At 37.4% G+C, this 26,790-nt stretch overlaps 4 protein-coding genes and 2 non-coding genes across 9 annotated transcripts; 3 read left to right on the plus strand and 3 right to left on the minus strand.

The window, feature by feature from the left end:
- Window positions 1-154: 154 nt before the first annotated feature.
- LOC122306612 (serine/threonine-protein kinase BLUS1-like) lies at window positions 155-10,835 on the plus strand. 4 transcript variants are annotated; one of them, XM_043119042.1, is made up of 22 exons: window positions 155-468; window positions 1,582-1,743; window positions 1,926-2,224; window positions 4,160-4,414; window positions 4,832-4,956; window positions 5,111-5,155; window positions 5,262-5,343; window positions 5,506-5,574; window positions 5,651-5,821; window positions 5,921-5,986; window positions 6,769-6,837; window positions 6,953-7,093; window positions 7,230-7,303; window positions 7,790-7,996; window positions 8,393-8,484; window positions 8,601-8,677; window positions 9,196-9,321; window positions 9,409-9,451; window positions 9,542-9,588; window positions 10,191-10,252; window positions 10,337-10,388; window positions 10,476-10,835. In XM_043119042.1, exons 3-22 carry the CDS (start codon window positions 2,057-2,059, stop codon window positions 10,539-10,541), a joined length of 2,037 nt encoding a protein of 678 aa, XP_042974976.1. In that variant the 5' UTR covers window positions 155-468; window positions 1,582-1,743; window positions 1,926-2,056; the 3' UTR covers window positions 10,542-10,835. The 4 variants fall into 4 exon arrangements, 3 of the variants coding, with proteins under 3 accessions (XP_042974976.1, XP_042974974.1, XP_042974977.1); XM_043119040.1 differs by having other exon boundaries at window positions 1,582-2,224; XM_043119043.1 differs by lacking the exon at window positions 1,582-1,743.
- A 1,759-nt stretch (window positions 10,836-12,594) lies between these two features.
- LOC122306613 (cinnamoyl-CoA reductase-like SNL6) lies at window positions 12,595-15,900 on the plus strand. Its single transcript, XM_043119044.1, has 5 exons — window positions 12,595-12,992; window positions 13,276-13,457; window positions 14,964-15,158; window positions 15,251-15,404; window positions 15,482-15,900. The coding sequence occupies exons 1-5, from the start codon at window positions 12,728-12,730 to the stop codon at window positions 15,781-15,783; spliced, it is 1,098 nt and encodes a 365-aa protein (XP_042974978.1). The 5' UTR covers window positions 12,595-12,727; the 3' UTR covers window positions 15,784-15,900.
- Window positions 15,901-17,253: 1,353 nt separating this feature from the next.
- On the minus strand, window positions 17,254-17,351 carry LOC122308656. Its single transcript, XR_006242171.1, has one exon. It is a non-coding gene; the product is annotated as a small nucleolar RNA snoR1 (small nucleolar RNA).
- Window positions 17,352-17,951: 600 nt separating this feature from the next.
- Window positions 17,952-18,049, minus strand: LOC122308655. The gene has a single exon (XR_006242170.1). It is a non-coding gene; the product is annotated as a small nucleolar RNA snoR1 (small nucleolar RNA).
- A 374-nt stretch (window positions 18,050-18,423) lies between these two features.
- LOC122306614 (universal stress protein A-like protein) lies at window positions 18,424-21,456 on the plus strand. The gene is made up of 3 exons (XM_043119045.1): window positions 18,424-19,060; window positions 20,520-20,638; window positions 21,059-21,456. The coding sequence occupies exons 1-3, from the start codon at window positions 19,043-19,045 to the stop codon at window positions 21,165-21,167; spliced, it is 246 nt and encodes an 81-aa protein (XP_042974979.1). The 5' UTR covers window positions 18,424-19,042; the 3' UTR covers window positions 21,168-21,456.
- A 736-nt stretch (window positions 21,457-22,192) lies between these two features.
- On the minus strand, window positions 22,193-26,078 carry LOC122307200. The gene is made up of 2 exons (XM_043119903.1): window positions 25,909-26,078; window positions 22,193-25,700 (listed from the first exon to the last, which is right to left on the minus strand). Exon 2 carries the CDS (start codon window positions 25,667-25,669, stop codon window positions 22,490-22,492), a length of 3,180 nt encoding a protein of 1,059 aa, XP_042975837.1. The 5' UTR covers window positions 25,670-25,700; window positions 25,909-26,078; the 3' UTR covers window positions 22,193-22,489.
- Window positions 26,079-26,790: the final 712 nt, after the last annotated feature.

The following is a 26,790-nucleotide window of genomic DNA, read 5'->3' on the forward strand; positions in this document are numbered from 1 at the left end:
AAATTTTTTTATATATTCTTATTTGATTTAATCATTTAATTTTTTTAATTTATATATGAAATAAAACAAATAATTTAATTTTTTTTTAATTTTAATATAAAAATAATATAATTTAATAATATTATACTTTATAACTTTTAAACTTCAATCTCGTCTTACTTATCTGATTTCATCTCTCAAAAGAAAAGAAGCAATCTATTACTGCGATTTGAAAAAACGGCGAGAGATTCGATCCACGGACCTAAGACTGGTCACTGGAGCAGTTGGATACAGGTAGACGCAGGGACAGACATATTAGAGAGAGGAAAGACGTCTGAACTTTCATTCTCTTCGTCATTATCATCAAGATCACAGTTCAGGCCGAACTACTGCTGAGTCGACCTCGTTTTGTCAGGGCTGTTGGATTTCCATCCTTCCATACCCGTCAGATTCAGCTGTAGTTCGATGTGCTTGATACTGAAACCCTAGGTCCGTCCGTTCTCTTGCCCATTATATATCCGGCTTTTATATATTTTTCTATTTTTAATTTCGTCAATTGGGACATCTTTTTCGAAAGATCTTTTTTATAGGTGAAAGTAAAGTTTTATTGAAATATAACACTACTAATCGCAATTCATGTTATGTTGATTCGTTGAGCATGAAAAATTTATTCTTTCACTTCTGAAAACAATTTGGTTTTTTGAAACGAACTGGTTCTATTGGATTAGGTGTAATTGGAAACTGAGTGATTGCAACTTTAAGTTGATGGTTTGGGATGGGCTCGAAGTTGGATATTTTTTGGTCGTTGCTATTGGTTTATTTTGCGATTATTCTTCGATTCGGAGTGTAAAGTGCTTGTTTTTGTGACTCCTTTCTGAAAGCACTGCTGAATTTTGGTTTATAACAACAGGGGCTGCTTTAGGTACTGGTTTTGCTTCTCTATTTTTGAAAGAAATCAGAGTGTGCTTGGATTTTGTTATTAGAGGGGACCATTTTGCTTTAGAATCTGCTTAGAGTAAATAATTTTTCCTTAGAGTAAGCCAATGCTTGTAGAAGTTGTTGGTGATGTGGGTCTTTTGGCAGTATACTTTGATTGTCGTTCTGCCAGTGCAACTCAGAATTTAGTAATTTTTCTATTATGAAAGTTTGATGAAGATTGTTTGTGTAAAAGGTATCTTCTGTGTGGACGTCTTTGGATCAATTACTTTTCCGTTGTGATTTATTCTTCCTGAAACCATTTTGGCTGCTATTCCAAAATGCATTTGTTATGTCAGTATTCTGATAAAAAATTGTCAATGTATCCCTTTGAAATGCATGGAAGGCAGATTGTTGTGATTTAAGCCACCTGATTGGTTAGAGCAAGTTACTTAGCCATTTAATTGGTTGATGAATCAATAATTTTGTTGTCTCTGGTGCTCTAGGAACGAGATACAGGATCTTAAAATAAAAATACAATAAATGTAGAGTTTTTCTACTGTTCCTTATCTTATTTATTAATTTCAAAATTATGGAGAAAATGATTATTTTAAATTTGTAAAATGGATAGTTCTTTTTGCTTCAGTTGTCAATACCACTCTAATGACCGCCTTTATAATTTTGTAGGAGTACTTTCCTCAAGAAACATTAGTTCTTCATATCCTTTCTGCAAATCATACACAACATTTGAGTTGGTGTTGGGAGCGTGGTTGGTAGTTAATGACAGAACAGTAATAGCTTGTCGTTCTGCTGGGGGTGCTTGAGATGAGATTGAGGACTCATTAAATTGTATGCACCGTGTTGTCTTTGCCTTATTTCTTATTTGAGCTAACAAGTTTTGTATACACTGTTATCAGCTAGTGTTGCTCAAGGGTTGTTAAAAATACTGGCCCTTCTGACTTTAGGAGATCTTGTTAGAAATTGTCCTGATGAAGTCACAAGATACATTTACTATTTTGTATTGAATAAAGGGGAAATGCTACCAAATTGGAAGAAACCCAACATCAAGTTCACCCGTACTTCCTCAGAATACATTTTATTCATGTTCTCTGGAACATCAACGAGTAAAGTGGGTGTTAAGGGTGTTATGTAAGAAGAAGCCATGGAGTCTGTATCAGAGAAAAGATTCCCTGTCAATGCAAAGGATTATAAATTATATGAAGAAGTTGGTGAAGGAGTCAGCGCCTCTGTGTACAGGGCTCTTTGCGTTCCACTTAATGAGATAGTTGCAATCAAGGTTCTTGATCTGGAAAAGTGCAACAATGACCTGGTATGTGCCTATTTATTTACAATAAAAACATATATTTTCTTTTCATTGAGTTGACATTTCATAATTGGTACACATTTATATTTGATTTGCACTTGTAATACTTGCAATGTGATTTTTGGAATCATTTTCTTAGAGAATTGACTATATACTAAAAATAAAAGTCTTAGAAAATTGACTTAAAAATTGTTGAATTCAGTTGTTTATATTTGAAAGGCCTATGTGATGTATCTATTCCAAGTAGAAAAATTATTCATGGAACTCTTTCTTTTGATAGTTAAGATAAATTTCAAGGAAACCATAGGGGTTGGCTCAAGTGGTAAAGGCCTTGGGTTTGGAGGTATTCTCCCCCCGGGTCTAAGGTCAAAATCCCTTTGGGTGTAAACAATTTCTAGGGGTCATCAGACTGGGAGATTTTCTCATTGAGACCCCGTTTAGTTACACAAATGAAATGAGACAAGATGAGTTGTTTTCTTAAAAGTTGAATAAAATATTGTTATAATATAAATTTTTAATGTTTGTTTTGTTTTTGGGATTTGAAAATTTTGAATTGTTTATTATATTTTGTGTGGAAATTTGTAAAAATTGTAATGATGAAATTAGATGATATGAGATGTTTTGGGTAACCAAACGGGGCCTGAATTACCTGATGTGCACTTGTGGGAAGCTCCTTGCCGAGGGCCTGTGGACCCCCGGGATTAGTCGGGTCGTTATTCCTAGACACCTGGTGTCAATAAATAAAAGATAAATTTCATGGAAAAGGGGCTGCAGTGGCTGATTATGATTAGTTTTCTAATAACATGTTACATTGGGTTGTAGAATTCAACTAAGATGTGCAGAACTGGGAAGTGGGTGAAGTATCTAATTTGTTTGGTAGATTATATGATATAAAGATTGATCAGAATAGGGAGGATAGTCTGCTGTGGGTGCAAGATAATAACTCCAGATTTTCAGTGAAATCTTTTTACAAGGTGTTATCCAGTCAGGGAGCTAAAGACTATCCTTGGAAATGTATTCGGAGGGCCAAGGTGCCTAGCATGGTTGCTTTCTTTTGTTGGCTGGTGTCTCTTGGGAAAATATTAACCACGGATAATTTGAGGAAGAGAGGTTTACTGTTGGTTGATTGATGTTATATGTGTAAGAAGGATCGCAAATCTGTTAACTATCTCTTTCTTCATTTCAAGGTGGTGACGAAGTTGTGCAATGAGATTTTTGCAAGGGTAGGCATTGCTTGGGTGATGCCTATGCATGTGGTGGATTTCTTGGCTTGCTGGCAAGGTCTTGTGGGGAGTAGAGGTAGTGTAGCAGTGTGGAGGATGATCCCCTTGTGTTTATTTTGGTGCCTATGATTGGAGAGGAGTGGAAGATGTTTTGAAGATGGAAAAATATAGTTGCAAGCACAATTGTGCACTAATTTGTGCACCAATGTGATGTAATTGGTCAAAAAGTAGATTTTATTGAAAACAATATTAATTTAAATTTTAAGTATGAATGAATCAATATTGGTACACAGATTAGTACGAGACTGTGCTTGTATGTAGCAAAACTCTTTGAAGATTGTGAACATTCTATGGGGGAACTTAGGGAGTTTTTCTTTAGCACTTTAAGTTTTTGGGTGAAGAATCTTGTAAGGGATGGGAACATTTATAATGATCTGTTTTAGTTGTGTTTCGATTTAGCTTGTATTTAGGTGTATTCTTTTGTATACATCCTGTGTACTTGGGCTATGCCTATTTATTTGGAATAAAAATCTTATTAACTATAAAAAAATAAAAATAAAAAATAATCATGGAACTTATTTAAACATCACTTTTAAAGCCATGCATGCTGTACTGATGCTTATCATAAGACTTTCAATAGCATTTGCTAATCAATAATTATGTGACATTCTGCAAATGTCATATTAAGATATATTTTCCTTGTGTTTTTAACTTTCAGGATGGCATCCGACGAGAGGTACATACAATGAGCTTGATTGACCATCCAAATGTGTTACGGGCTCATTGCTCTTTCACTTCTGGCCACAGCCTTTGGGTTGTGATGCCATACATGTCTGGTGGGTCCTGCCTTCATATAATGAAGTCTGGTTATCCTGAAGGTTTTGAGGAACCTGTTATTGCTACTTTATTGCGTGAGGTTCTGAAAGCTCTTGTTTATCTTCATCACCATGGTTACATCCATAGAGATGTGAAGGTAACGTATGGCACCTGCTGCTTATATTATTCTTCTCCCAAAATTTGTGCCTTATTTCTGCAGCATGGCACCATTTAATAGGTTCTTGTTTAGTAGTCAACTGTTGTTGCCATTTTTCATAACAAAAAAAAGGGATATGAAAATACTTTTCTTTAACCAAGACTTCTTGATGGTAATTGTCATATAATATGCCATATGATGCTGGGGGACTTGTCTTTTGCTTTTGAGAAGAGATAAACTATACTTCTATGCTATTATGTTAAATCTCCAAGATGCCATATGTAGTGAGACAACTAGAATGTGGTTTGCTTCATATGTCACATTTTACATCCATTTTTTTAGAATGAATTTTTTCTTTCCTCTTTCACATGGATTGAAAATTGTTTTCTTATTAGTGTCCTCAACTTTGGTTTGCAGGCAGGGAATATCTTAATTGATTCTAATGGTGCTGTCAAGTTAGCTGATTTTGGTGTGTCAGCAGGCATGTTTGATACTGGAGATAGGCAACGTTCCAGAAATACTTTTGTTGGGACTCCATGCTGGTACATTTTTCTTTTTCTTTTTTTTTTTAATTTTGAATTTCACTGCTCTTGGGCCTTCCTTGATTTATTACAACTTCTTGACACCCCACCAAAGTCTCCTTTTAATTTTATACTATGATTTGGAACTCATTTTGTTTTGTTTTTCCTTGGTCAGGATGGCTCCTGAAGTTATGCAGCAATTGCATGGTTATGACTTCAAGTCAGTAATTTGCTAATCTGATATATGTTTTTTCTTTCCTCTATATTTCTTTCTTCTTTTCCCCCCCGGTTGCTCAATTCTATTCATTCCCAATATTTGTATTCAGAGCGGATATATGGTCATTTGGAATAACAGCACTTGAGCTTGCTCATGGCCATGCCCCATTTTCCAAGTACCCACCAATGAAAGTAAATTCCTGAGTTCTTCTGACTTACAATTCTGTTGTATGCTGGATTTATTTTGTCTATGTTTGCTAGATAAGTTCACAACTTAATATTTTATCCTTATATTTTATCCTTTAATTTTATTTTATTTATTATTATTATTATTATTATTATTTTTTATTGTAGGTTTTGCTGATGACATTACAAAATGCACCTCCAGGTTTGGACTATGAAAGAGACAAGAAATTTTCAAAGGTTTGTGTTGTTTACTCGAGACTTTCTGAGACCTAGCATACTTGAATATTGTTACTGAAGGGTTTTATTTTTCCAGTCCTTCAAAGAGATGGTAGCCACTTGCTTAGTGAAGGATCCAAAAAAACGTCCACCTTCAGAAAAGCTATTAAAGCATCATTTTTTTAAACAAGCACGCCCAAATGAATATCTGGCTCATACCATTCTTGATGGCCTTGCTCCTTTGGGTGATCGATTTAGGACGCTAAAGGTATCTTTCCTAACCACTCTCTTTCTTGTTTGTAAAACTCTGTTTCAGTTGTGGGATCACTTTTGATGTAATTCCTCTGGATTGGCTTTTCTGTTTCAGGCAAAAGAGGCTGATCTTCTTGTGCAGAACAAAGCTCTCTATGGGGATAAGGAGCACTTATCTCAGGTGACAATTCTTCAAAGTCATTTGTTCTAAACAAAATGATATTGCATAATACTCCTACATGTTTCCTTCTCTTTCCAATTTGTTGAGGCTTTCTGATGTTGTACAAGTATGTAATTCTCGTCTTTAAAGAGAGTGTCTTATTTGGACCAAGTGGTATTTCCTGACCCCAATAAGTGAGGGGTTTAAATCATACCAGGGAGAGAACATCCGAGTCTCTGACAATGTCATGGTAGAATTTAATACTATAGATGCATTGCTTTTCCAATTACTCTCTCTCTCTCTCTCTCTCTCTCTCTCTGAGAGCTTGCTCAGTTTGTGAGGTCAAGAGAGGACCTCTAGGAAAATAATTCAGACCAATGAGCTTGAGGATATCTTATGTAACTAGAAGCAACCTGCACTTTTTGTACAAAATCCAAATACTAAATGTATTTTTTTATTATTCTAAAAGCTCATTTCTTATTGTTAAAATCTCAGAACTTCTTTTGTTAAAATAGAAGTACTTTAGACAAATATATGAGTTCATATTACGTATTCTTGCTATGTTTAGGAATTGGTTTCTTCACTTGGGTGAGTATCTTGAGGTGTTTTTTTCCTTTGACAACACTGGGTCAAACCTATATTTACTGAATGGTTGTACGTTTCCTAGAAATTTTGTACTTGTTTTAATCTCTTTTCACTACCTTATCGTCGTACCCAAGCATAAAGAAGGCTCTTTTAAATAGAGAAGCTTATTGGTTTTTGCAATTTCAATGAATCTGAATGAAATTTCTCATTACTTGCAGCAAGAGTACATTCGAGGCATAAGTGCCTGGAATTTCAACCTTGAAGATTTAAAAACTCAGGCTGCCCTTGTAAGTAGTGTCAGATGCTGGTTTTGTATCGATTCATTTCATTATACCTTCGGATCTTTGGTGAAAAGTATGCTGGGATCTGTCTTGTCTTATTTTAGCACTGTATGGTATCCAGATTCAGGATGATGGCATGCCAAATGCTGAAGATCAGGATGTTAGTAAGAAGCAAAAAGACAGGCATGATGATGTCGTGTTCCAAGCTGAGAGACAGTCCCAGGAAAGGGTCAGCAACGAAAACGCTCCACCTAATCATGAGGTATCACTACCATTGCTAAAAGCTACTCCTTTTTTGTTTTTCAAATTAATTGCATTTATGTTCTGAAAATCCCTTGAATCTGTGAAGTTTAAGTCACTCGTACATATGTTTGACATGTGCCTTCTGTTTGTTTTAGGATGGTTTCAATGATCTTCATGATTTGGAGAGTTCACTCCATTCATTTCCAATAAAACCTCTTCAAGCACTTAAGTATGACTCTTCTTTTTGGCCCTCATTTTCTATTTGAGTATAACTCTATAATACATAATCTTCTCAAGATCCCACATATTCAAAAACATCTTAATTGTATTCTGTCGAAAGCTAAGTGCTATTTTATGCTACCAAATTGTATATAGCATGTAATGCTTTTTTATGTTTCCAGGATAGCAGCCCACCTATGCATCTCTAGCTGTAGATTCCAGGATTTTCTTGATCTCTTTTATTTCTATACTTGGGTGTATGTGATGTATATTCTCTGTGTACTTCAACAATACCTTTGTTTCTTTTTATTGACTATTGATCAAACTTATCTTAACAAAAATGTTTTTTTTGTGGGTGTTCCCAGCTATTGTTTGCTACACTTTTTTGACATCCTTTTACATCTTGTGCACTAAATCAGATAATAATAAATATAGCCGTCTGAGTTTTGTCTGTACAATTCGTACTTTATTTAAGTAACCATTTCTTTTAATGCAGGGGTTGTTTTGATGTTTGTGAGGATGATGAGATTGTGAGTAGTCCAGTAGCTGTGGATCAAAGAAATGGAAGACGCGAGGGTGAGAGTTCAGAACAGAGTTTTCTTTTACCGCGGCATGTCATTGCTGAGCATAAAAAATTTTTGAGTGGTTCACTACTGCAAGAGAACTCTCTATCTCCTAAAAGATTTCTTGGTGATGGGGATAGGTGAGCCACATCTTATTAATTTTTAACTTTTTAGATGTTTTTGTATTACCCAAGTTTTGATTTGATTGGATTTTGACTAGCTTGAGATGTCATTGTAATATGATTGCCACTTTTTCTTGTATACTTCCTGTGTACTTGGGCTATCCCTAATTACGTGGTTTAATAAAATTCTTACTTATAAAAAAAAATGATTCCCACTTCATCAGCATTGTCTTCTCATTGAAACGGTGGTTGCTGTTTTGGTGTACAACATTATGTCATCTTGTAATCCATCCAAAAAGAAGTTGTCTTTGTAGTTTATTCCATACATTTTTTTTCCAGTCATCGGAATGTATGCAAGTATAAAACTTTTCATTTAGTAAGCTATAATAATTTGTCTTGAAACTGTTTTTAAAGGGATTATCTACAGCCAAAATTTCAAGCCGACCGTAACTATAGTGGTTCATTGTTGTACCGTCAGAAGAAAGATGCCAATAACATTTCATCAGGTATGTATATTGGGATTTTCTTGCTTTTGACTGGGTAACATATCCAATCAAAGATGATATCACGTTTTTAATACCACATAAAAATATAATCCGGTATTATGCATCTGCTTATGTAGGTGAGGATTCATCAGAAGGAGCGGTTGTTCAACGTAAAGGGCGCTTTAAAGTCACTTCGGCTGACCTCAGCCCCAAGGTATATGCATTCATAGGCTATGCTACAATCTGGAAGGAACAACTTTATAGCTTTTCTAAAGTAATTCAGATAAAAACTACGTTCAGAAACTCGTAGCTCAATAATGATAACCAGCTTGCTTTTTCCTTTTTTTCTTTTCACCCTTGAGGAGTCTTCATATGTGTTTCCTAGCCTGTACATCTATGGAAGCAATATGAGTGAAATTAGCATATAAAGAAGTCTTTTGAATTTGTGTTGTAACCTATTCCCTATTATAGCAAGACTTTTGTCCATTTATATATTGGACACTTGCTTCTATATGTCATAGGGCATTACATTTTATGACTTCAATTTCAGTGGACCTACTACTGAATGCACCTTCATCCCGTGGATGGTATTCCCTGATATACAGAAGTTTGGCATCAGGATATGGTGTCACCTTTTATTTGCACGTGTCAAGTCCCAAGCTTGAATTTGTGAAAAAATAGGCATGGAACTTGGCAGTTTAACCATTGCCTTTTCTTATCTGCTGCATACAGGGTCCTACAAGCTGCATATTTAGCCCAGTTTCTGGATGTTCAGCCAATCCAACAAGCCCTAGCCTTACATCTGCCTCAATTCTCCCGTTTTTGCAATGTATTCTGCAGCAGAATGCCATGCAAAGGGTATGTTTACATTTATATATACAACCCTACATTGTAGAGAGATTATGTCCCAAAGTAATTCCATTTTTTCTTTTCAAATATTGACAGGAAGAACTCATTAAATTGATTAAGTATGTGGAACAAACCTCTGGTATGTCTCTCTTATTGATCATTCACATCTTTTTAGTTAAATAATACGTGCTAGGATTTTGTTGGATTTGACCCCTTTTGCTTGATACAGGCAAGCAAGCAGAGTCAGCCGAAGCTGTCCCAAGTGACCTGTTGCAGGTATTCCGTTTTGATGGAACATTTTAAAATGATTTGCCAAAGGCTCTAAAAGTCTGATTAACCTTCTTCAAGCAGTAATCTGATTTTATTTTTAAAATAAATTTTACTGTCACAGTTGGCAACCACCCATGTCATATAGAGTGGAACTTGTCTTTCTTTTTCTTTTTTGTGATGGGTAATAAGAGATTTTATTCCAAGTAAATAGGAAGCGTTCTAACCTAATGAAACTATCAAGAAAAACTAATGAATTTATTAGAAATTAGATATGAGAACTTGGGTTTAGATGTGGCCAGCAGGCACCCTCACAATGATGATTCTTTTAATGGGATATTAAATTTCTGGGTTTGTGTACCCAAGGATTCAAGAATGGGGAATGACAAGGATATATACAGTTATGCACACATAATTTCTGATGCAAAATGGTTTCACTGCCTGTTATTTTCTACAATAGCGTCCATATTATTTACCAATGAAGGGGCTATTTGACTTACTACGAGGGAGGATTTATTCATCTGTTTATGTATAATGAGAGAATATAGTCCAGTATTTTAGACAACAGTTGCTTGCCAGATTAAATGATCTCAAAATTGAGAAATGTGCAGATGCCTCCTGCTACCGCCAGGGAGAAAGAGCTTCAGTTTCAGGTGAACCATCTGCAACGAAGGTAACAGATGAATCTCAAATGACTTCGGAGTACATATGTCACCACCTAATCTCACAACTAACTGAATTTCATCTTCAATGCCAGTGTTGAGAGTCTTGTTGAGGAATTGCGGAGACATAAGATGAAAAATGCCCAGGTGTGTACTTTTGCAAGTTGGATCAAAGTTTGCTTTGCGGAGGCATTCTTGTCACTGATCAATCCTATCTTGCATTTGGGTGTGCAGTTAGAAAAACAATTGAATGCTTTGGCCAACAGAGAAAAGATTAGAAAAGAGGATGAAGCACTATGATGTTTTTCATATTGCCAGCGCCTTGTTACTGAAAAAAAGGCGTTATTTCTGCAGAAGTTGGTGATAAAGCATGATGCGAAACATCTGATTATTTCTTTAGTGCCTAGTGAGGGTCTCCATGATACTTCTGAGGTATAAGGCTTCTTTTTCGTTTGTATTTTAGTGTATCATAATTCATGTAAGGTGTGTGTGTGTTAAGCCAGATACGCAATTTTGATATCATGTTCCTCGAGTCCAACTGTGTAACGTGTAATTTATTTTACTGTATAATGTAATTATATTTCATTTTGGCTCTCTCTCTCTCTCTCTCTCTCTCTCTCTCAACCACTCCAACAGTCATGGTATGGGCCACTCGATTGAGATTTTGCGACTAAATTTATAAAAGCCCAGCCCAGTTTCTCAGCAAAACAAACCCAGCATGGCTCAGCAATAAAATTAGCCCAGCCCAGTTATTTAGGCTTCATGCAGATTATTTTTGGGGAGGCGCGGGGTTGTAAAATGTAAACAAAGAGGACCTAAGGCCTGTCTTCAACTAATAAACAACCTCGTAAATTTACAAGGAGGAGATTTCTTTTATCTATGTTTTCTCTGGGATACCCAATTTCGTATTGTTGACATTATTTCTTAATGGATTTAAGGTCTAGACACAAGTTAGGATCTTGTTCATATAAAGCATCACCTTGTTATTATATTTTTATGAGAATTTCTTTCCTATTTATCCTCTAGGAGGTGACCTGAATGGAGGTATGTTACTTAGTATTCTACACCATATATTTTTATATATTTTTTATTTTATTTTTCTTATTAAATTAATTAAATTATTCTATTTATCATTTATATATATTATATATTTATTATAAAATAAATAAATATTAAAATAAATATAGTTTGTGATATGTGGAGGTAATAAGTAGATAATGTTCTCGTCTGTGCGGGGCCTCCTTTTTGTGCTTTTGGATTGATTGCTTTGTTCACTTCTTCAAAAAGAAAATAATGCTTTGACTTTAAAATGACAAAAAAGGACGACCCACGTCACGTGGGGTTTAGTTTTTGGGAGTAGGTAGCATTCTCGTGCGCAATTTGTGGTTCAACACGTGACGGCCCCAAATTCCCTTCTACTTACCGACTGAGCCCTGGTTTCTAGCCGAGCCGAGCCGCTAACTTACTCTACTTTCATTAATATTACATATATATATATATATATATTTAATATATGTCATTTTGTACACTTGTTACACTTGATCAGTCCACCATGGTTTTTTACCCCCAACGAAAGAGTCCAGAAAGGAACTTCCATCGAAAAGCTTATTGGCTTGAAGGGCAAGATCGACTACATTTGATCATTCCCATGACCAAATGTGGAAGAAACAAAGGTAACAATCCTCATCAAATATATATTAGAATAATATTCTTTTATTTTTTTATACACTGATTAATACATCAATATAACCTACTACTAGTTGTGGCTATTTAAAAGGGACAGAGTCAAACTAATGCAAGCTGTCATGGTCCCAAAGACAGTTTCTTCTCTAATGCTGCTGGTACTTGCCCAAGCCACAGAATAAACCAACCACTCCTCTATTGTATTGTATTGTATTGTATTGAGCTCTAAAATAAGTACCTTTTTGGAGTAAATTATGAACAAGTTCCAAAGTATCAAACACTTCATTATCTTTCATTTTCTATAGTAGACAAACTCCAACCAAACTAACTAACTCAAAAAAATTAAATTTCTTCTATGTTCAGGACTTGTCGATAGAATAAACAAAAGATTCTACTTATCATTCTATATTATTTGATATATTTTAATATTATTATTTATTTATTTTTTTCTTATTAAACTAATTAAATTATTTTATTTATTATTTATATACTACATATTTATTATTAAGAAGATTAAAAAAAATTAAAATATATTAACATGTCCATCAATTCGTTACCTTTCAAGTCAAACCCAATGAACACGGCAGGGCTTTTGTAAGCCGAGCCAACCCCATCAATCTTGAACACTCAAGAGCAGACAGACAGATAAAGAGTAACGTCTTTTGCATGACCCGTTGTTAGTTTCTGTGTGTCGAAGTTGAGCCCTCTCGGCTCTATCTGATAAAAGCCAAAATACTACGGAGGAACCTCATCTCTTTCCTAGCTTTCATTACCTCATTTGGAGCATATTCTGATTGCAGGATATGGGGATTTTGGGGTCAGAAGAGAGCGTGAGGGTGGAGTTGGAGGAAATCCAGCGGATGTTGGGAGCTTGTGCTGGCCTGCAAAGGAGGAAAGACGAGGATGAACAGTTCAAAGGAGTTCGTGTTCCTTCCATGGGCGTGGTCGACACCGATGATGAAGACAAGTTGGTTTGTGTCACCAGTGGCGTCTCTTATTTAGGACTCGTCATTGTAAAGAAGCTCTTGGCTCGTGGCTACTCTGTACGGATCATCGTCGAAAACCAGGGTAATTTTCTCATTAATTATTTTCACATATATAAAAGAAAGTGTAGGTGAAGGGACCAAAAAAAAAAAAAAAATTAGAGTTTCTTTTGAGAACTGCTTGATTTTTCCAAGATTTGATGGCAAATCAAAGGTTGGAATTTGCTTCCTCCTTGTTCCAGTTCATGTTATCGGGCGAGCACCGAGCAGAAGAGCAATTAATTGACTCATGAGTCCTTTAGTCTCGGGGCTCGCTGTCTTTTTCCCAGATTAAATTACATGTACAATCTTGTCTTGTGAAAATGCAGAAGATATAGACAGATTGAGGGAGATGGAGAACTCAGGAGAGATGAGGGCATGTAACAACAATATATCTGCAGTTATGGCGAAGTTAACCGAGATTGAAAGCTTGTCAGAAGCATTCCATGGCTGTCGTGGCGTATATCACACCTCTGCATTCACAGATCCAGCAGGCCTTTCTGGCTATACAGTAAGCCTTCTACTAAATCACATCAATTTATAAAATAATTTTCTTTGTTCTGTCTGCTAAACATTTCTTTCTTTCACAAACATTAGATTAGAATTTCTGGGGCCCCTTTCATGAAACCATACATTAATGCCGATGGCAGATGTAGAACCAAAGTGGTGCCCACTTGACTGAAATTTCCAGCAGCCCCTTGTACAGCCACATTAACCAAAATTAAAAACCACTGGTTTATCTTTCCTCATAATGGTCATTCCATTTTTACCTAGCAAATTGCGGCAAGAAAAGTCGACCTTAATATCTTCAACTTGTAGCAATCCCTATCAATTCAAGGCCAGCCGACTGAGGTCGAGAGCAGCCTCTGCTCACCCGTCTCTTTGGATTCAAATAGATTATTCATCAAGCACAAATCGGGAGTTTGCAGTAACATTAAAATAGAACTTCCAATAACTTCTGTTCGAAGTTTGGTGAAACATTGGCATAACTCAGTAAACACTCTGAGGCGACAACCAAGTTCAAATATACCATATTAATAAGACACAACATAATCTAGCAGTAATCCTATGCTCAGTCTCGTTTGTTTTTATAGATTAAATAAGATAAATTAAGATGAAAGTTAAACTTTAAATAAAATATTTTTATAAAATATGTTTTTAATATTATTTTTGTTTTATAATTTAAAAATTTTGAATTATTTATTTTATTTGATGTGAAAATTTGAAAAAAAAAATAGAATAATTAGATTGAATGAAATGAGTTAGAAATATTATAAAAACAAACGAGATTTAATGATAATTTTTTTTTAGAGAAAAAAATATATATATTGAGTTGAGGATTAAAGTAGCCTTTCGAGTGTGACTTTTGTCAAATTTATTCTTATATTTTAATTTTGTTTACTTTTTTGTTCAGTACTTTCGATTTTGATAATTTTAAGGCTGCGTTCAGATGTTTAGTTGAGTTCTTTATAAATAGTAGTGAGTTGAAAAGGTAGAGTGAGTTATGTGAGGCTCGCCTAAGTTTAGTTTAAATGTATTTGGATGTTAGATAAATTTAGAGATATTTATGAGAAGTTGAAAAAAGTTGTGAGTCTCAAGTATAAAGATGTGTTGAGTTGAAAAAGGTTGTAAAATCCTAAGTATAAAGAGGTGTTGAGTTAAAAAAGGTTATAAGTCTCACGTATAAAGAAGTTTTGAGTTTAGATGAATTTAATAATTTGAGAGTTAGGTGTTTGGATGTTAAATTCAACTTAAAATTAGACTGAATTGAATTGATCTCAGTTGAATCTAACAACCAAATGTTATCCTACCAGTACCTGCACCAATGAATCTGATGGCAGGTCAGAACAAATGCTACGTGAAGTTGTGAACACCTATAAGTAGTTGACATGTATCTATTCCATAAAAATAATGAAGATTTTAATATTTATTAGGTAAGAAATATTAACCCGATTAACCAGCACATTTTCTAACTCTTCGAGATCCTATAGGTTGTAACCCTTCTTTTGATATATAGAAATACATGGCGGAGATAGAGGCGAGGGCCTGTGAAAATGTGATGAGAGCATGCGCAAGAACACCAACGGTAAGAAAGTGTGTGCTTACATCTTCGCTCTTGGCTTGCATTTGGCGGGACGACAGCCAACATGATCTTTCCCCTGTAATAAACCATGATTGCTGGAGTGATGAATCATTCTGCTTAGAGAAAAAGGTATTATCTTCAACCAAATCGCGTTTTAACCGGTGTTTGTTTGTTGTTTGTTCAACCCAGATCCTGATTTTGACTTTCTGAAAACATGGCAGTTGTGGCAAGCATTGGGCAAGCTGAGGGCAGAGAGGGTGGCATGGAGAATTGCCAAGGAGACGGGGCTAAAACTGGCCACCATATGCCCAGGTCTCATTACTGGTCCCGAATTTTCTAGTAGAAATCCAACGGCAACAATTGCTTATCTTAAAGGTATTTTCATCATCTCTCGTCCGATGGAATTAAGTTTGATATTTTGAAGCCTTGTAAAGGAGTGAACGAAAATGCAGGAGCACAAGAAATGTATGCCAATGGATTGCTAGCAACAGTAGATGTAAACAAATTGGCAGAGGCACAAGTATGTGTTTTTGAGGCAATGGACAAGAACGCAGGAGGCAGATACCTTTGCTTCGATGATGTCGTTGAGAAGCAGAAAGCAGTAGAGTTGGCACGAGAAATAAGGATGCCAATAAACAGGATTTGTGGGAATTTATCTGTTGCTGGGGATGTTCCAGCTCGGTTTCGGTTGTCGAATAAGAAGCTTTCTAGTCTAATTACAATAACACACAGATGTTGTGACAGAGAGTGTTAGAGATAAGATTACGTGCTTTTTATGTCACACTTTTTCCCATTTTCTGTACACGTTAGGCAGCACATTTTGGGAGATGATGAATCAAAGTTTCAACATCAACACGGTTTGTTTCCCACATTCACAGTAGCTCTCAATCGTTATTCCATTTTATGAAATCTAAGAAAGATCAAAAGAAAGTGCAGATGCTTTGAGATGACAAATAGGACTGTTCACCGCATGCAGATCTGAGATCTGGATATCCGGCTGTACATGAATTCAGGTCCAGATTTATGTACCCGTTCGGTATTTCATAAAAAGGACAATGGACCCGAGAATGGGCAAATGCACTTTTGTACCCGCGTATCCAAATTGATCAAAAAATTCGTTTCTTAAAAAAAAAAATTTCAAAGCCTTTTCATCAATGAACCATAATCAGATGCCGACAACATAATCAAACAAAAGCATGGATACTGAAACACAGGACCAATGGGTATCGAATATACAAAACAACATCAGGAGAGCGTGGATTTAGACTCAGAATTGCTTTTGCAAAGCTTGTAATAAGCCTCGAGCTCCTCGTAGTATATGTCCCACACGCACCGCACGCATCCACTGCCACAACAATCCCCCGGCAGCGGCTTCTCTGGTGGCGGCGGCAACGTTAATTCCTCTTTCGTCTTCGATTCTTCTTCTAATTCCTTCTCGTTCCCAATAACCTCAGGTTTTGGTTGATGCTCGATTTTTGCCTCGTCGGCCATGGAGTCGCAGCGGGAGTTGGCGCAGAAGAATCGCGATGGATCTCGGAGCCGAAGGTTGATGATGGCGATCGTGTTGGTCAAGACTTCTCCTAGGGTTAGAGAGGCTCCACGGCTCATGGGCAAGCCGACATGAGCTCGAAATCTGTGACAAATGGAGACGGAGGCTCTAGCTAAAGTATCGGCTGAATCTCGCGAGAGAGGATCTAAATGAACGGGATCCAAATGAAGAGGAATACATAACATATTCAAAACCGACGTCGTTTAACTCTTCGGTCAAGTTTTTTTTCGGTCCACAGATGCCCATTGCTACAAAGAACCGGATGCACAGCCCAGAGCCAAGAAGATTCAGGACCTCTAATTATAGATTTTTTTCGACAAAAAAAAAGACATCTGATTAGTGATTAGCCTTAATCAAAACCTGCATCAATTCCACATTTACCTTTTAATCAAATGCTGTTCCTCAGAAAGAGGAGTTTTCCGAGAAAGAAAAGAAATATACGAATCGATTTTAGGTCTTCCAAAAGTACAGAAACAGACTCAAGACCTCAAAGTACGTAGAAGAACTGGCAATGCTAAAAGGCGAGTTAAACCGAGTGCTACGAGTCAAAAATCTTCACTCGGCGATTTTGATAATGAATAAACGGTTCAATATATATATATATATATATATATATATATAAATCAAAAGAGACTGCATAGAGAGAGGGGTAAAAAAATAAAAAAGATGCGTAGGGGCTCAGAATGTTGCCAACTCTGCTCAAGGAAGAGCTCGTTGAAAGCTCTTCTCATACTAGAGGTGTCAGAAATTTCAAAGCATTCTTCATCTTCGCCCGTCAAAGAAAAAACTGAAAAAGTTCTCCAAAATAAAAATGATTGAGAGAGAGAGAGAGAGAGAGAGAGAGAGAGAGAGATACAAAACATATTCAAAACCGATGTCGTTTCACCCTTCGGTCAAGTTTTTTTTCTGGTCACAGATGCACATTTGTTACAAAGAACCGGATGCACAGCCCCGAGAAGACTCAGGACCTCTAATTATAGATTTTTTTCGAAAAAAAAAAAGACATCTGATTAGTGATTAGCCCTAATCAAAACCTGCATCAATTCCACATTTACCTTTTAATCAAATGCTATTACTCAGAAAGAGGAGTCTTCCCAAAAATAAAAGAAATATAAGAAGCGATTTTAGGTCTTCCAAAAGTACAGAAACAGACTCAAGACCTCAAAGTTAAAAAGGATGCTAAATTATAATTCCTAGGTAGATCCTTGTGCAAAACAAGCAATGCTAAAAGGAGGGTTAAACCGAGTGCTACGAGTCAAAAATCTTCACTCGGCGATTTTGATAATGAATGAACCGTTCAATATATATATATATATATAAATTAAAAGAGAATGCATAGAGAGAGAGGTAAAAAAATAAAAAAGATGCGTAGGGGCTCAGAATGTTGCCAACTCTGCTCAAGGAAGAGCTTGTTGAAAGCTCTTCTCATACTAGAGGTGTCAGAAATTTCAAAGCATTCTTCATCTTCGCCCGTTAAAGAAAAAAGTGAAAAGAGTTCTCCGAAACAAAAATGATTCGGTACTGAACACTAATGGAAGAAGAAGACCAGAGAGAGAGAGAGAGAGGCCGCTTGCCTTACCTTAGGGTTAGGATTTCGAATGAATCCAGGGAAGGGGATGGTTATAGAATTTATAGGTTATATTTGGGCTCTTTCGCAATTAAAATCAAGCAATCTCATGGGTCCAGGATCTATTTGGACTCCTAGCCCACCTTCAATTGACAAAAGCCCATTGGCCCCAGAAAAAGAAAACGTGACCGAAGTTGAAAATAAAGCTTCTTTTATATATTTATATTTATTTTAAATAACTGAATTCATTTCATGCCCTTGTTTCAGCACGTAACCGACGAACGGTAAAGTAGAAAATCTCTACATTCAGTCGTCTCGCATAAGCGTCGGGAAAGCGCCGGCTCTCTCTCTCCCTCCCTCCCTCCCTTAGTTTCCATCTCTCTCTACATTTCCACTTTCCATCTCTCCATCCCTTGAATTGAATGGCATATAGGGGATTTCGCATTCAAAAGTCAGACATACAACGACAGTGACGCGCCCCGCCATTTCCGCTGGCTAACGGCATTAAGTTTACCACGTGGGGTGGCAGTAAACTAAGCCAGGGAGCACTTTAGCAATTAGATATGCACTGTCACTAAATTATTCAGTTGTGCGCAATGAGCACCCCATAAGTCCTAGTGTCCTACAGGCTACAAAGCGGGAGATAGGTGAGAGCCACGAGACAGAAGTCCAGCTTTTTCCCCAGAGACTTCTTAGAGTGAGTTCGAGCGAGTGAGTGGAAGAAGAAGGCGATGATGAAGGAGGGAGAATCGACTAGGATAATGCTCGGGGTGAACGTGTCGACACTCAAGGGGTATCCATATGCATCAATAAGATGCACAAGAGCATTCGAGTGGACTCTCCAGAAGATCGTTCGCTCCAACACCTCTGCCTTCAAGCTTCTCTTTCTTTACGTTCATGTCCCCGACGAAGACAGTTATCTCTCTCTCTCTCTGATAGTTTCTTTATATACTCGGTTAGGTTGCTGAGACGATGGAGGAAAAAAAAGAAAGTGGAAATTGAAACTTAATTATTTTCCTGGACGCCATTTGTTTGGTGTTTGAAAATGCCTAGAAAATCTGAAATTATCTATTTAAAGGATTTGATGTTTTTGCATCTAATTGTTTCTTATATAATGTCGGTGAACTTCATGTTATTTAGGCCATAGACGCACTCGTTCGAGTTTTTCTATGAACTTAAATTCGATCATTTTGTATCCCCTAAATATGACTTTTATATGGTTAGGAGGTTTTGAGGAGCATCCTTCATGCTTCTGAATTGTAGAAAGAAATTTCAGAACAACGGAAATGAATATTGGCTTCTCAATCTGTATTTATATCTCGAGGGAGTTGCTCTTGCTCGGCGGATGATTTAGAAATTCGGCGAAATATAGAATGGAAACGAGTTTTTAACTCAGAAGTTGAAGGTAGCTTTAGTTGGGACTTGGGAACGAAATGAAGTGGAATCTCCGTGAATTGGACGGATTGATCGTTTGTTGGTGTTCAATGGTGGCAATGCATCAAAATTGATTGCTCATTTAATCGACTTTGGAGGTGGCATTTAGAGCAGTGGGCTGATTAAAGAAACTTGAGCTGCAGTAGTGTTAGGCGAATGATTGATTGTGGATTTTCATCAGCAAGAAGCATAAACTACCGGACCTTGTCCTGCATTGGCATTAGTAAATTCATTCCCAATGCAAAGACAGAAGGACTTAGTTAATAATGATTCTTGATATAAACCTAGTGGTGTAACAGGAAATTTACTTGCAATGCCTCTACTGGTTCTTAGACTGGATACAGATTTGTTATACAAATTCTTTATTCAAGTTAACTTACTTTAGAGGAACTCCGTTCTACCCCAAAATCCAACCACATCATCTCTCTCAAGTACCGCTGTAATTTGCCTACTGTAAGCCAATAGAGACCATATGGAGATCTTTATTCATTTCTCTTTATTTCTTTTTTAAATGACTAATTAAGAAAATAATTTCCATGGTTTAGTTGCATAATACCAAATCGATTATTGGATACGGTTGTTTCCTTAATTTTCTGCATACTGTTATTTTATGCCTTGTGTTGATCTATGTTTATAACTGTTCTGCATCTAATGTGAAGGAAATTACTAGGTAATGATGGTATGCTATGACTTATTTATAAATTACCCATGTTTTGACGACATGGGTAGCATTTATGCATCACCTGAGATTTCAAAAGCATGATGAGTAGGGACAGGGTAGTAGCGCTTCATCTGCTACAGTACTTCGTCACTAGATGTCATGAAATCGGGATACTATCAAGAGTCTCTCTCTCATGTACTTCAAGTGACCGCATTTGTTTGTGTGTGTAGGGACCTTATAGTATTGGATCAAATAATCTTTCTATTGGAATGCTTGTAGGTTTCTTGTGCCGCATGGATCAAGACAGGTGATCCCAAAAAAGTAATCTGCCGTGAGGGGAAGCGAGTCCAACCGGATTTTCTGGTTTTGGGAAACCGGGGTCTTGGCCTGTTCGAGAGGTATGCTTTTAGTGATTATTTAAAGACTCACGTTCCCTCTTCTCATTATCAGAGCATGGCACCGTAAACCTTGTTTACTAATTTTTGTATACGCTGCTTGTCTTGGAAGGCTATCGTGTTATATGTTGTCATGGCAGAGGGTATTTTGAAAGAGTAATACTCTTTTTTTTTTTTTTTTAGGTTGAAAGAGTAATCATCTACTACATATGTCAAAAGGGTATTACATACAATCATAAAGTGTACAAATGTCATACATTCATTTTAAAAAAGAGTAGAGTCTCACTATTAAAAAATTAATTCTTTTTCACATAATTCCTTATTTATTCACTTTTTTTAAGTAATTACACGATAATTATACAAACAACTGCAACAAACATTTTTCATTTTGAAAAGTAACATGATTCCTGTGCTGCTCTGCAGGATTTTCGTAAGTACTGTGAGCGACTTTTGCGTGAAGCATGCTGAATGCCCTGTCATCACAATCAAACGCAGGGCAGATGAAATACCTGAGGATCCAGCTGATGACTGATTGGCCTGAAATATGCCTGATTTGTTACATTCTGTTAATAAGCTTCTGACAGTAGGCATGAGCATCTCTTGCTTGTAATCACGGGAAGTGCTCATGTTTTGTAGATTTTGCATTTCATGGACTATACATGGCGAACCTATGGAGATCTGTGTTTTTCTCTATGGTCGTCGATTTCATTTGCTGACTACTTTTGGATAACGAGTAATGCTACGTACAGTCGTGGAATTGCAAATGCCGTGCAATCACTTTGAAAAAGAGTAGGGTCTACGATTAAAAAGTTAGTTTTTTTTTTCATGTCGGTTTCATATTAATTTATTTTTTTCAAAGCGACTGCATACCGCTTTATATGAAAATTAATTTATGAAAATTAATTTTTTTCAAAATTAATTTATTCATTTCTCTTTGGATACCACAATTCCCACTTTTGGATAACAAATGGCAGATCAAACACCTAAGCCGCCAAAGTTTCGGGTGGATCACTAAGTTCTTCTCTACTCTTGTTAAACGCCAAAGTGCTTATATGAAAGACTCTCCCAACAGCATATCTGGATCAATGGATTCCATGGACTGTTCTCCGCGATCGGTTAGTTCTGTTGAAGAGCACCTTTCTTTCAGTAGGAGATGCAAAAAAATTGTGATTTGGATGTAGCTCCCGCTCAGCAAACTCGTTCTGGGCTCGTTGCATCAGCACAGTAAGTAATATTGGACTCCCATGTCAAATGCATATATTTCAGGCAGGTGCAAGAGGAACCCATTAATAATGTAATTGGAAGTCTCTGACTCAACCATTCAGAACTACAAACTAATTGGAAAGAAATTCGTACAAATTCCAGCTAAAAGCAAAATGAATTCAATCTTGTGACAAAATGAGCAGCCTGACTGCATAGATTTTGGGGTCATTTTTCTACGGGTTAGGTGCTTGTTTATTGTTCCGAGTATATAATTTCGGGGAACATAGCATGTTGAAACATTTTGTTATATTTTTGGTTAACTTGGACAAGGTCAGATTTGAATAGGCTCAAGAGTCAAATAACAGAGATCCATTATGATAAGAGAAGGGGTATAAAGTGATGAACATATATCTATACCAATGAGCATTGCAAACAGTTAAACTAAGACAAGAACAAGACCAACCCATCTGTATCAAGTAATAAATACGCACCAAAAAAAAAAAAAAAAAAAACTCCTACACCTTACAAACATCCACAACAAGAAAGTAACATTATATATTTCTAAGCCTAGACATCGATCAATAGCTATAGCTATAAAGTAAATGTGCCTATGTATATAACCAAAATGCTCAGTTTCTCGTATTGTCTGACCTAGGATGAGGAAGATCCAACCATGGTGCTCACACTCTCCAGAAGCCCTTTTATCTCGCTTTCTAATTTGTATTTCAACTCCAGCGACACCTCGCCATCCGAGTTCTCCAGCATTGAGTTCATTATCTCAAGTTTCTGCCTTACGAAGTCAAGTTGTAATTGCGGTGAAGAAGATGTCTTCTCTGGAGTCTTGCCATAGAACGGAGGAGAAGCTTTTGGCAGTGCTATTTCTCTTAGTTCACGAGTCTTCAATTGAGTTGAGGGGTATTGCAGGTCAAACGTCACTGTAGCATCTTTAAAAGGGTTGGAATGTAGAGAATGACTGTAGGCTTCCTCTGCATCAGAGCTCCTTACAAAGGCAACCCGAGCACAGAAATTGTTTGAGAACACCTCTGTTTCTGCTTCGTTCAGCATCCCAAACTTACGATAAATTCTAACCAGATTAGCTTTAGAAGGCAAAGAGGATTCTGGGCCAAATGTCAACGAAAGCAGTGGCACTGCGGGTGAACCTTTTCTATCTGTGTTATCAGGCGTTCCATCAGCCTGCTTTGATTTATCCAACTTTGCATCTGGTTTTTTAGCAGCTCTCTTTGGTTTAGCTTCGCATAACTCTGCTTTGTCATTTCTCCCAGCGTCTTGTTTTTCAGAAGTTCTCTTTGGTTCACTTTTATCGTAAGACTCTGCTTCTTTGTTCTTCTTCTCCGTCCTCTGTTTCTCAGCAGCTCTCACTCTTTTAGCTTCATGTAACTCTGCTTTGTTATTTCTCCTCGCATCTGTTTCTTCAGTAACACTCTTTGGTTTATTTTCATGTGGCTGTGCTTCTTTGTTCCTTTTCCCCGTCCACTGTTTCTCAGCAACTCTCTTTGGTTTAGCTTCATCTGACTCTGCTTCTTGGTTCTTTTTCCTCATCCTGAGTTCTGATACATGTCCCGTTGATTTGTTGTTAGTATCATTCCTGTCGTTATTCAATGACCCAGGTACCGAGTCTAGATTCTTTCTCTTTCTGCCAGATTGATGCTTTTTTTCCGCGTTGGAGTCTGATCCATCGCGATAGACTAAACTTCTGAGTACGGACAGAAAGCCCTCAACCATTTCAAATGACTTCTTTTCCATGAGATTCAAGGGATTAAGAGCTGCACGTCGAACTTCAGATAGCACTTCATTAGCAGATGCCTTAACTTTCAAGGGATCCATTATCGAGGTCCGATCTTGTTTTGGTGTTCGAGGGCTGGAGATATCAGATGGCTCACAGCCCAGATCAATTTCTTCGGAGAGTTTCTTCAGAAATATCTTATCATTACACTTCTGAATTGGAGGGGAGCCAGCAATAATCTGCTCCCCTAAACGAGCTTCGTCAGACACTTCAAGGGACCCAGTTTCTTTTTCTTTCCTCTGTTGAACCCTAATTAGACTAGTGAAGGGAGGGGACAAGTACTTGCTCTTCTTCCTTTCCCTTGACATAAAGCCTATTTCAATTTGTCCTTTGGCCTCGCCATCACTTATTTGAACTTCAACATTCTTCAACTCCCTTTTTGTTGAGGCAGGTTCATTATTAATTAGTTCTTTTCCACGATCATCAGCAATTTCAACGCTGACACCATAATTTTTCTTCCTCCTTGGGCTCTTCCTAGTTTCTTCCCTGTTCCAGCTGTCATCATTTTCGACACTTGGAGCTTTGCCATCACTTAATGGACCCAACATTTTAGCCTTTTTCAAAGACGTCGTCACAGAAGTCACATCATTGCCACCGTGACCATCAGTTTGGTCACTGTTTTTCCTCTTCTTCCTCCTAGATAATGGCACCGTCTTGGCTGAGTTTGCCCCTACTTTAGCCACATCCCAAACCTTACATTTGGCCTGAGCATCAATGCTCCCTTCCATAATTTCAGCAATACTTTTCTGCTTCCTTCTCTGACACAGTCTATCCTCTGAATTCCCTAGGCACTTCTGCATCGTGGTTTGAGCAGTTTGGCCAAACTTGGGACTTACCGGTGAAGAAATCCAATCTTCTGTGAAAGGCCCGTGAATTGGGACTTCTACCGTACTGCGAATGCCGACGATGCTATAATCCAAATTGTCTTCGAGGCCCGGAATTGGTTGTGGTTCATGATACATGGGCAAATGATAATGCCCCTTTGCATGATAAAAAGCTGCCAGCCGGCTCTTCAACACCCCCAGCCCAAGCGCACCATGTATGGAAAGAGTCTGCGCAATACGTTTCATTTCAGCAAGAAGGTCCACTGGTTGAGACCAAATGTTTGAAAGCTTCCCAATTCTGCCTTCAGGCAAAAGGACTCCATCCTTGATTCCAGCATTCGCTACCAATACTCTATTATCAATTCCATTTCCATTCTGATTTGTTACGCAAGAACAAGTCAGCTCTAGCCCTAAAAGCCTACCAATCGCATCCACAGCCCTCTGCACAGCATAAACAAAGCTTTTCGAGTTACTTTGCCTTGACATCTCTTCAAAATTTTCTTCAAAGGGTTTCAGCTGAGAGGGTTGACACCAAGCAAAGGTGCCATCCCCAAAATATGCCACAAGCAGCCGGTCCCTCACTTTGAACTTGACTGCGTAATCCGATGCATCCGAAGGATCATATACCTGCCCTGGCCACCATGGGTGACTCCTAATCTTACCCCACACAAAGTCACCCACAGAAAAATTATACCCGTCATCAACCATATCCTCCTCCGCTTTCCCGTCGTCGTTCTCACTTGTATCTTCAATTGGAACCTCAATAGCCTCAATTTTCCCATCCGAATCCTCCTCGTTATCGCTCGAAGAACCATCATTTTCTTCACTCCCAAATTTCTCTACCAAATCCCTTTTCTCTTCAACACTCTCCCTCTCGTTCTCGCTACCATCCTCAACCTCAAATTTTCTGACACTTGCTTTCAATTTCAACAAGGAAGACACTCCTCTCATATCAGAGTCCTCAAGCCCATATTCATCTTTACTAGAAACCTCGGTCTCAACCCCCCGAGTCTTAACTACTTGAACAACCCCAGCAACCATATCACCATTCAGGAGGGTTCTCTCTGGAACGGACCCAGAACCGGCCGAAACGCCAAGACTTTCTTTAAGGGGCTTTTCAGGGGAGAGATGCGGTATAGCTGGTTCAGCTGCAGGACGAGAACCCCCGGCTAGGGTTTTAGACCGTGTTTCAACTGTTCCCATCACCGGGAAAGCGTATTCCCAACCACGATAACTGAAACGGAAACGAAATAGGAACAGAACGACGGGTAAATCAAAAGATTGCAGTGTTTGGGGTTCTTCCTCAAAGAAGACCCCAACATCGGATTTAAATAATTCCACCAACACAAAAAGAATAACAGAATAAAAGTATGGACTTTATCATTGTTTCTATAAAGAATAGAAAAGGGTTGTGGGGGGGTGGGGGGGGGGGGGGGAAGTACCTGAAGGCTGAAGAAGGGGCTAGGGATTCCAAAGCCTTTTTTTTATACTTCGGAAGCGATTCTCAAGACCATTTCATAGAAGACGGTGGAATCGAATTCCACAGAGAGAGAGAGAGAGAGAGAGAGAGAGAGGGGGGGGTGGGAATTGAAAATATCGGGGGAGAAGGGAGGAGAGGAGAGGTTCGTCTCATTTTCAAGCGGTGGTGACTCGGCGGTATTTTGGGCTGTCTTTTGTCGTTGGTATCAAACGGTCACTTTCACGTTTTTATTATGTAATTTCCTTGATGCGCAACGCTTCGAGTGGAGAGTAGTTGGTACTCGCTACCTCGGGTAGACTGTAGACCTCTACAAGCTGGACGTTCATTCGTCCATGTTAAAAGAAGCTGAGCTGGCAACCGGCTGCTAAAAGAATGCATGACACGTGTCCACTTTACTTGTAAACCTTAAAAAACGAAAAAAAATGTTGGATTGATTTTCTTCGAATAGAATTTGGACGTACGATGTATTTTACATTGAAGAAGGCTACACATTATCTCACACTACACATTTTATATATTAAAATATTATTTTTTATTTTTTATTTTTTTATTTTTATTAAACTAATTGAATTATTCTATTTATCATCTACACACTACATATTTATTATAAAAAAATTAAAAAAAAAAATTTAAATAAGTGTGATGTGTGAAGTGTAAGGATGATAAGAAAAATTTTCCTTTTACATTATGTACTACATGTTCTTTAACATGTTACGCTCTCAAAATGCCTCTCCCTCGAAATCCTTGTTAAGTAAAGACCATTTTCGCTTGCTATTTTTACTCGAGAAAATTAAGCCTTGACTAGTTATTTTTCAAATTCTATTACTCTTGTGATGGCTAAGAG

The sequence above is a fragment of the Carya illinoinensis genome, chromosome 4 (assembly GCF_018687715.1).
Source record: "Carya illinoinensis cultivar Pawnee chromosome 4, C.illinoinensisPawnee_v1, whole genome shotgun sequence".
Classification (NCBI taxonomy): domain Eukaryota; kingdom Viridiplantae; phylum Streptophyta; class Magnoliopsida; order Fagales; family Juglandaceae; genus Carya; species Carya illinoinensis.